Raw genomic sequence first — 11819 nt, 5'->3', positions numbered from 1 at the left:
ATATGATTATTTCACAACTGACAATAACACTTTTGTCAAAACTTGACAAACAATGGCCTGGTCAGCTTAGAGAAATCAGCCGAAATTTGTTCAGTAAGTAAATATGAGCGGAGGCAAGTAAACAGTTTGACCACAAGCTAGACTTAATTTTAGTAAATCCAAACACCAGATGGGAAAAATACCAAAGAGAATAAAATAAAGACAATAAAAACTCATCCAGACAAGACAAACAGACACATAAGCATTAGATTTGCACATAATTGTACATTTATTACATCGGCTTTCAGTGTACATTTAACCAACACAGATGGAATTACATTTTAAAAAGAAGAATTGCAATACTTTAAGACACAATAGGATATCCGCACCAAATGCTGTAAGCATTTTAGGAATAGGCTGGAGGCACATAAATACTATGACACCAAGAGGCAAAGACAGACCAAATGTGGTCAAACAGAGTAACTGTGAAACTGGGGGATTAAAATTCAAATACTGGATTTGACAATTATACAGTGCAGTACTGATAGCAATGCAGAGCACCATTAAATTTGGACTAAACTTGATGAAAGACAAAGAGAAAAATACAAATTGTCAGACACAACAAGGACAGCGACACCATGCACTGCACAAATGCCATTCATAGGCAGAGAAAATAAGACAAATAGACATTTCAGCTGTCATAACTGTCCCGTCCTGCTCTCAAGAGATTGCAAAATTACATCCCTTTATCAGTGGAATGCATCAAATACAGTAAATACTGTGACAGTGACAGAAGTTGTGCACCCTTTGCAGCGGTCCCTTTCATGTTAAAAAATATCTAAATCTAAAAATGGCCATTGAGTGTAAATAAAATTCATCAAAGTATCTTCTAAATTAAATTATAATAGACTACAATATCCCACTACCTTAAGTCATCTAATAAATAATTTTCATTCCATTCTTCTTTCTTTATTTAATCAGGTAAAAGTCTCTAATGGTGTCCTGGGCAGGTTAATGATGAAGTCATCATGATCAGACACACGTAGGCAGAACTTCCTTACCACCATCGGTGCATTTGAAATACTGCATCTCAAATAAACATACAGTGTAAGCAAAGGCAAACAAGAGGCCACAAGAAGAGGAGTCCTGTATCACAGGTTGAGTCCACTCATTCCACACAATTTTGTCAAAATTTCATTGTCAACTTTGGATGTGTGCGCAGCATCAAAACTAATACTGTAGCCTGTGTTTTTATAGCTGGCTGCCGCAGAGTGATTTCTTTCTGTAATTGCCTTATTTAAAATTTACCCTGACAGTCAGCTTTCCAGCCTTGGACACCAAAACCAAAGACTTCTGTCTTTCTCAAAAAGAACAAAAATATATATATATATTATCTGTTTTAAACAATAATTTTTAAATTGGTAAAATTGCTATTATAATATTAAATGTTCAAGTGCACAGATAAACTGCCTTTAACAGCAATACTATTCATTTTAGTTCAACAATACTTTCTGAAAAAGGTTATTAATGGGCCATTTTCTTTACAATCTCTTGAGAGGTATTGCTCCCCTAGCCCTAATATATCCCAATCGTCCACCATGTACTATCCCTGCACTGTGCAAGTATAGTGAGGTTGCCTTGACAACAATCTATAGTATTCTCATGTATTACAATCCAAAATAAATTAGGATTTAGGAAAAACACTAATCTGAGGCCAGTTGTTAGGGATGACCTACACCATCATACACAGAGTTGGCTTTTCTGTTGCTTTACTTCTTGGCCTTTCCCTGAGCAGCCACAGCCTCCATGGCTTTGCGAACAGTCTCCTCATCTCCAAGGAACTGCATCGGCTTCACAGGCTTCAGGTTCTTGTCCAGCTCGTAGAGAATGGGGATTCCTGTAGGCAGGTTCAGTTCCATGATGGCTTCATCAGACATTCCTACAGGTGGGAGCACAAAAAGAAGAGTTATATGTAAAAGTTAGTGAATTTGCAGGTTTTTTATCAAGATTTTTGACAACATAGTTTGAGTAAATGACAACAAAAAAATTGTACTTTGGCAAAGAACTTGAATTTTCTTATGTCTTGCAGTGAACAACCTATATTTGTTCATCAAGAAAACAATAATCAGAGCTCAGCAACACGTCATCAACTGCCGAGTCAGTAATAAGAGGTTTTGCTTTTTATTACTATTCAGAGCTCTGTATTTAATCTCTTAAGTGCCACTCACCCTCAAGGTGCTTAACAATGCCTCTCAGACTGTTTCCGTGAGCAGCAATGAGCACTCTCTTCCCCTTTTTGATCTGAGGTGCGATCTCCTCGTTCCAGAAGGGCAGCGCCCGCGCAATGGTGTCCTTCAGGCTCTCACAGGAAGGAAGCTGGTCCTCAGTCAAGTCTGCATAGCGACGATCCTACAAAAAAGACATAGATAGCAAAGAAACTCTGGATCTCTTTCTTTTGAATCCTTAGAAACTAGTTGTATACTTATTTAGGAATAGATAGGGCCAAAATTCAAGCTACTAGTAGTAGTGATTCTGAACATGAATGAATTGATGTAATGTGAGATCTATTTGCAGTGTTCATTGTCATCTGAAGGCACGAAGAATCAGCTACCTTAACGACCTTCTTATGACACAATCACTTATTCTCTTTGATTTACAATTAGCCAGTTTAAGTTAAATATATGTCAGCTTGTGAATGCCTGTCAGTACTGCTTGTTTCCACCTTGACTGAACTTTGAACTTGAACCCAGAAGAACTTGTGCCTGCCAGTCATATATTAACTCACCTTGGACATGCCATTAGGCAATAGCTGCCCAATAGTAAAGGACTATATCACTGCTGTAAGTGTAAAACACTTGAATAATCTAGCTGATTGTGCTGCAGACAAAGGACAGACACGCAAAACCTTAAATCAACATTAGTGCTTGTGACACTCCAGACTGATATCACCTCAGCTGATTTCACTCATTCATGGAGGCACAGTAGTTTGTAAAGCTTAGTCATGCCTCCTCTTTGTTATGCCCTATTCAATATGTACTCAATCATTACTTTCCTCACAGGCCGACAAAGCTCTTTGGTTGAGAGCATGTACTATAGATATCCATATCTTACCTTGCTGATAATAGTGTAGTAGTCATGGTCTGGGCCCATGGAGGGAGGAGGGATGTCAAACGAGCGCCTCCAGATCTTCACTTGAGCCTCTCCGTGCTTGGCAGCTGTTTCGGCCTTGTTAAGTCCTGTGAGGCCTCCGTAATGGCGCTCATTGAGCCGCCAGGTCCGATGCACCGGCACCCACATCTGATCAATGCTGCCCAGGACCAGCCACAGCGTCCTGATAGCCCTCTTCAGCACAGAGGTGTAACATATGTCAAACTCGAAGCCGGCATCTGTGAGTTTCAGAGACACCCGAGTTTAATTTAATGCACTTTGACAGTTTAAAGAAGACACACACAAGAGTATTTTAATGAGGTGTTTGCTCTCAGGTAGACACAGAAAAGCCCACATTCATAACTCCAATTCATTTTTTTTTTTTTCAATTTAAAAAAACTCCACCCTGTTTCTGTTGTTTAATTTGCAAAGCCTCCGCAATGTCTGGGGATTAACACGTCTGCACTTATTGCACTAAAGAAAACTTTTATACCACGAAGAGGCTCAATGTTCACTGAAAACTAAAGATGTTTTGCATCAACATTGCGGTTTGTCACAGCTGCTCTCAGTGTGGGCTAACCAATATATCACCCTGTTCCTCTGCTGTAAAAGAACAAGTCAGATGGATGGTCGGTCACCAATTAATATAATGGACCCAGAAATGCAAGAGAGGCTTTTTTCCTTCTTTCCTTTTATGCAGGCTGTTCTGGTCTGGGGTGAAAGACTTGTGGTGGTTATATAATTACACTTTCTATGAGAAATTGTTAATTCTCATTGTGGACATGATACAGCTCTGTAGTGAATAGTGCTCCAGTGCAGCCACATAAAGGCATGGCTTCTGCACGTTTGCACATCTTGCACATATTCCTGACTCACTCGGGGGGCGGTCTGATGCAGAGGGGATTATGCAACGGTAGCCGTGCATTGGCCTACAGTGTGTCAGAGACCTTATAGTGGATGATGAATGAAAATGAATTAACTGCTCACCTTTCAGGGCCTGTCCGCCTCTCATCGCCTCTTTCTCCCCGGTTGCGCTCAGATCTGCATCGAACCAGCCGCAGAAGCGATTCTCCTGGTTCCAGTTGCTCTCTCCGTGGCGTATCAACACTATCTTGTAGGCAGCCATGGTCGATAATAATATGTCAGGGTCGACCGATAAAACAGATGAAAACCTGTTAATTTCAAGATATTTAAACCCTGAGGGTGTTAAATAGAGAACTCCTCACTCCAGAGAAACAAACAAGTCCTCTCGCTTCTGGAAAAGCTGTGAGGATTTTTATCCCGAGGATTGGTTACTCCCCCACTTCCTGGTTTTTACATCCAATCAGATTTCACCTCAGTCATTTTTCAACCAATGGCAGCGGTGGGTGTCAGCAGCGGGGACCGATTCCTGACCTTCATCCTGTGCATTGTGCTTTATTGACTTTTCATTGTGTTCCTCTGTTACCCCACATCTATCTATCCACTATCTATCTATCTATCCCCTTGCCATAAGATCCCATATACTGACCTGTATGCTCTGTAAGCACTGAGCTGAACTGAGACTGGACTGAACTGTATATATCATACATATTCGTACATGCTCTCACATTCACGTATTTCCTTGTGTGTGTTGTAATGGTTTATAGTGTCTGTTTGCTTGTTTTCTCTTTCTTTCTCTTTTTGCACTGGAACTGAGCTACAGTGCTGTACCAAACAATCTATCTATCTATCTATCTATCTATCTATCTATCTATCTATCTATCTATCTATCTATCTATCTATCTATCTATATTAATGTGAGAGAAGAAAAAAGTAGATGCATAAAGACTTTAGCTTCACATGAACCCAGGTAGGTATTTTGAAGCATGTACTTGACAAGAAAACCTGTTAAGAGAATTCCTCGCATTTAATTATGTCACTGCTCGAAATATCTGTACATTTTAGGCTATCTCCTTTCTTCCTGTCATCCAACTGTTGCTTTTCTTCCTTTTCATCTGTAGGTGGTGTAGCAGGACAATAGACCTTCAACTATAATTACCCTACTACCTACTACTATAAGCTTATAATATGCTTAAAGCTTCGAATGTCAAAATTATATGAATGACACAACTGTAACAGTAATGTAATGTGCATTTAGAGAAGTAGACTACTAGATAAAAAAGTAAAGTTAAGGAGAAATGGTGCTTTTGCAAGTCAGAAGTATATTAGAGAAAGTAGAGGAGGCTGGTGTAGGAGATCTAAGGTGCAATGTATTGAAAGAAAATGTTACAAGGAAAAGTGGTTGGTCTGTTGTACTCATTTGCATTTTGGTCCTCTTTTGGGGGAGCTTTGATTAAGGTATTACATGCTGTATGTGTTGCATATTGGCAAACAATACCTCAGGTTGTAATACAAACCTTGGTAATACTATATGTACAGCATATATAATAATACTTATTTTACACTGCTTGAACTCCAAACGAGACATATAGAAGAAGAATCCTTCATTTACTCCATCCTCTGTGTTCGACCAGCCCATGATGGTATTGGATCAGTATAATGCTAATTGTAAAATACCAACATTTTCTTCTGCTTCTGATTATGTATTTTGTGTGAATATTTGTTTTAATTGCATATGTTTTGTAGTTGAAAAGTTGTAGTTAATCTAGTGGGCTTCTGCAGTTGTAGCTGCTGTCTAAAAGATATTTAGTGCCAGTTTTGGTTTTGACCAGTTGATCGGTTTCATGCAGGCCAGGGGACAGAGAGGGTGGAAATGTTCTAAAACTGAGTTGAACCTCTGTTGTAATAACCATATTATGCAGCAAATTATGATTACGCTGCATCAAGTCATTAGGAGAACAATTTATAATGTTCAGCTGCTGATATGAAAAGCACTGGCAGAGGAGCAAGTATTTGACTTAAATGTAACCTTCATGTCTTTTCTACAGACTCCTGAAGGATATTGTCTATCATTGCATCAGAGCATGGAGTGAAAAGTTTAGAGGGCAAGTAATAAAAGACTCTTAGTCTAGTGGATGTTCTGTGTAACTGGATTGTGCCCCCTAGTGAGTAAATTCAGTCATTGTTCACAGTCTCGAGTACTGAGTTAGAGTAGAGCTAGAGTAAGGAGCATGAGTATATCCTCTGCAGCAGTGGATCACGTCTGGACAAGCATGAAAAAATAAGCAAAAGCAAACTGGGCTCAAACAAATATAATTGACTTCATATCACCTCATTTGGTGATATGAGGTCGATCAGAAACTATGTTGTCTGGAACTTCATACCTTTGCTGCCTTGTTTTTGTTCCTCATTACATTTTTTTCCTGTGGAACACTGTTTCCACCCTGGATCTTTACATCTTTACTATGTTCTGTACTGTACCAAAACTGCTATGCATAATTGCAGCAATATAGACCTGGTTGTAATATGTTGAATACTGCAAACACATTTGCCACTTTTAAAAACAGAATATTTTAACATGGCTAGAGAAAATATGCTTGTGAATCTGCTGTTTTTACTTACAACAGAGATTGTATGCGCTTCTGTGTGTGAAAACTGTGGGAAAAGTGTCGTTGGGAAACAGCTCTGAGCCATGAGAGCTATTATCAGGAACTCCATGATCCATGCTTGGAAGGAATGTTTGTTTTACTTCCCAGTGTGTGTCCGCGTACACCGCTCTAAAGATGCAGTATTTGTAATGACTTTTCCTTTTTTGGAGTCTCTTACCTTGGATTTCAGTCATGGGAAAATTCATCATCACTTCCAGTTCCCTCTTTGAAATGATGTTTTTGTGAGGTAAACATTACAGGTGACGAATGACGTAAGTTGGGAGTGCATGCCCTGCATCAGTAAATGTCAGAAATTAATGAATTCATCCCCCAGGGACCAAAAACTTCCCCCTCCCTTTTTTCTCTCAAACTCATCCAGTCTGTAACAAACTCTCAACATCTTGCTGAGGATTGGCAAAGTGAAGGAAGCTGTGGTATTTTCAAGGTTCTATAAATAGCTATCATCATTTCCCACCACTGCCTGCCATTGCCCTCACACAACACATGAACACTGTGCCCATTCAGAAGTATCGTCTGCTGCAACAGATGTGAAATCAGTAATCCCAGTCACTATGTTCGGAAACTATACACTGGCGAGTATCAGAGGCAAACTACAAGGCCTTCCACGCCTGGAACACTGTGCCAATTCATGCTTTACACAGACAGGAAATGTCAATCTGTGATTCCTAGTGGATCTTTGGAGACATTTTTGCACTGTTGTTCCCTCTCACCGCTTACCTTTTTTCCCCCTGCTCATTCACTTGTTCTGTCTGTCTCCATCTGTTTTCCCAGCCCCTCTTTCCCCTTTCCTCTGCAGTGGAATGTGCATCGCAGCAGTATCTGATGAAAGTGTGGTTAACAGGGCGCTGCGCTGCTGTGTGCGTGCGTCTGTGTTTTCATGTTTCATGTGCGTACTTGTAGCCTCATGCAGACGAGGACCGTCAGCAGGAAAAGAGTCAGACTCAATCAGGTAGGATAAAGCAATGCCCCAGAGTTTGGGTGGGTAAGAATGATGGGGCAATTCCAGTGCTGGACAGCTGCTGAATGTGTTCAAATAACCAAGAACAGACACCTGGTTCAGTAAAGTCTGAGAAAGTCTTCTGAAGTGAGGGGCCAAGCTGTGCACAAGAAAAAAAGATGTTTGGATTATAGTTTTAAAATATGGGTATTTCTTCATCTGAATGATTCCTGCTGAATAATGCTGAGTATAGAAGAAATCCTAAAATGTTGAAGATGATGAACATTCATTCTTATCATAGTCAGCGGTGGAAGAAGTACTGAGATCTTCTACTTGAGTAAAAACACTTTATTACCAGTAAAGTCTTGCATTCAAAAGCTTATTTAAGTAAAAGTACAGATGTAGTAGTTGCAAAATGTAATTAAAGTATTAAAAGTACTCATTATGCAAAATGGCCTTAGTCATTGTTTTTGTCATGTACAGTATATACAGATATTCAGTGCCTGGAAAAGGTTTGGTGCCCCATGGATTCATGTTTTATTGTCAATCAAAGGGGATTTTATGTGGCTTTTGATCAAAATAATCACAAATATATTAAAAAATCCAAAACATATCATCTGTTTTACTCGTAAAATCTGCATTGTTTAAATGATAAACGTAGGACCACTACTGACCTCAGAGAAACCAAATGTTATCCCTACTGTTTACTTATATATGGATTAGTTAACAATAAAGTTCTCCTGAGTCTTGATATGAGAACAGCTGTCAAATAAACATAGTGCAATAAAAAGTAAAATAAAAAGTAGTAAATGTAGTAAAAAGTAAAGCACAAGTACCTCAAAATTATACTGAAGAACAATATTTGAGTAAATGCCCTTTGCTACATTCTACCATTGGTTATAGTTACATTTCTGAGCAACAATGTGGTGTAAATTGAAGATATTTTATATGATATTATGAACCTCTTTGGTGGTAAGATATGTACATTATGTTCTCCTAACTAGCTCCACTGATGCTGTTCTGCAACTCAGTGTGTGTTCTGTTCTGTTCTGTTTTAAACAAAAATTTTCTAAGTTTTTACTGAGAAAGACAAAAGACATTCCCGCCATGCCTCTATGGTAATCTCACCAGTGATTTAATCACAGCCATGAGTCACAGCCATGTCATTGTTATCCATTTGGGCTTCACTTTTAGATTGTCTGGCAGAAAGCTGTGTATCAGTTTTTCAGCTAATTGACATCAGTCCATGTCATCAGTGCGCATGATGCTTTCAGGGAGGGCCAGGGAAACCATTAGGAGGGGTTATGAGGGACTGTTGGGCGGCTGGTCTCTCTCAGACGGGTGGGAGCGCACACACAGGAAATGTCTCTTTGAGTAGCCAAAGTAAATCTCACGCAGTTGGCACTCTGGAGAAGTGCCTGGCCCTATAAGTGCTTAAATGTCCTTATACCTAGTTGTCTGGGTTTTCTTTACTGTCTCTGTAGCTGGAAAGAAATACAACAACCTCTCTCTTGTGCCACACACACACCCTTCTAATAGGTTAGGAGGTAACATGGATCACAGACTAATGTTAGTACCTGTGATGACAAGGGTGATCTGACTAAAATTCAAAATGGGCTCAAGCACAAAAATGACAAATCTGAGCAGATGAGACATCTATAAAATGTAAGCGATGTAATAATAAGGAGCCTGTTAATGTGGTAAACTCAAAAAAGGCTTTCAGGGTTAATGTGGAGAATCCTTTTCCGGCCCTAATTGTCAGCATACGCTATAGTTGTGAGTCATCCAAAACTTAAATGATTCACTATGGTTACTTTCAATATCAAACTGAACCCTGGATTCGGTGCTTTGTTTATGCAGCACACTGGGCTGTTGTGTACTCTCTCCGCTTGGCTGTATACAGCAGTGTGTTTCCACAGGCGCCGACACGTGGACAGGACAACACTTCTGTGCAAATCTCAGAGGGGGAGAGAGAAGATAGGGGAGGAGGGGAGAGGGGGGGGGGGGGACTCCTTTCCTCTTTAGAAGTGCTAGATTTATATCCCGCTGCTGCAGCTGGTCAACATTAACCCTTGCACTCCTGGAACTCTGACCACAGATGTCACCTTGCACTCGCATGGATGCACAGAGAGGCCACTGACCCAGAGGATGACACACTGCTCAGTCATGCTTTCAGCATAATTAAACATGAAAATAAACTGAATAACAATCGAGCAAACTATTTGACAGTATCCCCACTTGCAGTCGGCTCTGTCTCTTTATGTGGTAACTTTGTTGTGTTTTTTTTTTTTTTATGTTTCAGCCATCTTTACATCTGAAATTGATATCTGTATAAATCATATCACAGCATGGAAGCAACAGCAAGATATTTCTCATCTCTCTACACTTATTAATCACACATGTTTTTGTATTCTAATCTCTTGCAACATTTCATCTCTAATGCTCCATCCCAAGAATAACTCAACACATTCAAATGGTAGCGTGCAAGAGGAAGGGACAGCGCCCAAAAAAGGAGAAGTGTGTGTTCATGTGTGAATAACCTAAAATCTTTTATTCTGCACATTTCCCATGACGGCAACAAGTGAGCCAAGTATAGATCTTCTGGAGAATTACACAAACACATAGTAATGATTCTTTTCTTGCTGACTGCATGAAGTTATCACAGTGTGGCTTTGGGTGCTGTTTAAGCAACTTGTCTGCACCATGTTCTGTAGAACTGCTGCATGCTGACTGAAATAGACGAGACATTGAATCATCTTCCTCTGCTTGGCTCCATTTTCATTGGCTGAATGTTAGCCCACCTCCAGAACCCCAACAGACTGTTCCGGTAAGAACAAGCCTCTTCCCAGATAATTACACACACACACACACACACACACACACACAACACACACACAACACACACACACTGCTTCCAAAAGTAGGATAAATCTCCTGCAATACACACATTCTCTTAATCATACATAGACATTGTTTGTGTGCATGCGTGAGTGGCTCTCTTGCTGTCTGTTAGAGACACAGATAGTTCTAAGGATCTATGTCTTTCATGTGGTTAAGTGGAGTAGCATATAAATGATCCCTGCTGATTGGCCGAGGCTTTTATCTCCCAACAGGAAGTTCCTGAGGGCTTCCGTCGCCAGTCTTTCTAAATCTGTGTTTCATTTGGAAAAGCCACCAAAGGCACAATTTGTGCAAGTGCCCAGCCCTTTCTTTAAATTTGCGCAAACAAAATTAACAAAGCATTTTACGAATATTTTCCTCAAGCAGCTTGTTTGAAAAATGCTGCTTCTTATGTACCCAAGATCATAACAAGAAGAAACTGGCTGCCGCTTACTGGTCTTTATTTGTACGCTTTTTGATCTTTGGCTTTTACATAAGGAACACTTAGGAGATATTTTTTTGTTAAATACACACATGGTAGCACCAATCACATCCGTATTTTTGGGTTGTTGTTGTTGAGTATACAGCATTCTGACAGAAGGCACTGATAAAACTGTATGCAATGTTTGAGTCCGACAAAACAAAAACAAAGCTGGTCAAAGGGAGTGATTTAGTCCATCACACTTCATTAAGTGATCAGTATAGCTTGCTGTAATACAAAAAAAATGTAAACACATAAAAATATATACTTTTAAAAAGGTAATGAAAAGAATCCCTTGTGAAAATAACTGTAGTACTCCTATGACAGATACAAAAAGTAGCTTAAGGCCATTGTACTGTGAGTTAAACACTGAATATACTGCAAGCCCACTATAATAAGTCCCTGCAGGAATATTAGAGTGATTCTTTATGAGGGAAATGGCATTAAATTACTGAACAAAAATAAGAGTAAACTTTAGAGGCAGAAGCATGGCCTTAAAGGACGGGTTCACAATTTTTCAAGTCTTAAAACAATAGTCAGGTGCCCAAATGAACATTTTGTTGTAATCGTTTCTCCTGTTCATACTGACCATTAGAAGATCCCTTCATAATGCACTTACAATGTAAGTGATGAGGGACAAAATCAAGAGTCTGAATACTGTGAAAAAATATATTTAAAAGTTTATCTGAAGCTAATATGAAGCTTCTGCTTTCCATTTCTGTCTTTTTAGTACAAAATTCCCTCTTTTTGTTACCATCTTTGCAGCACCGCTGAACAGGAAAACACTGTCTGTCAATACACAAAGAGAGATTCTTTTTACTAAAAAGACTTTAAAAGTGGAAGATATCCACTTTATTCGACTAAC

At 39.4% G+C, this 11819-nt stretch overlaps 1 protein-coding gene across 1 annotated transcript; it reads right to left on the bottom strand.

Moving 5' to 3' along the window:
* Positions 1–244: 244 nt before the first annotated feature.
* Positions 245–4416, bottom strand: LOC122997423 (phosphoglycerate mutase 1-like). Its single transcript, XM_044373536.1, has 4 exons — positions 4114–4416; positions 3091–3365; positions 2208–2388; positions 245–1918 (listed from the first exon to the last, which is right to left on the bottom strand). The coding sequence occupies exons 1-4, from the start codon at positions 4250–4252 to the stop codon at positions 1749–1751; spliced, it is 765 nt and encodes a 254-aa protein (XP_044229471.1). The 5' UTR covers positions 4253–4416; the 3' UTR covers positions 245–1748.
* Positions 4417–11819: the final 7403 nt, after the last annotated feature.

Source organism: Thunnus albacares, chromosome 14 (genome assembly GCF_914725855.1).
Source record: "Thunnus albacares chromosome 14, fThuAlb1.1, whole genome shotgun sequence".
NCBI classification, from domain to species: domain Eukaryota; kingdom Metazoa; phylum Chordata; class Actinopteri; order Scombriformes; family Scombridae; genus Thunnus; species Thunnus albacares.
Note: the sequence above shows the minus strand (reverse complement) of the source record. Positions and strands in the feature narration are given on the sequence as shown.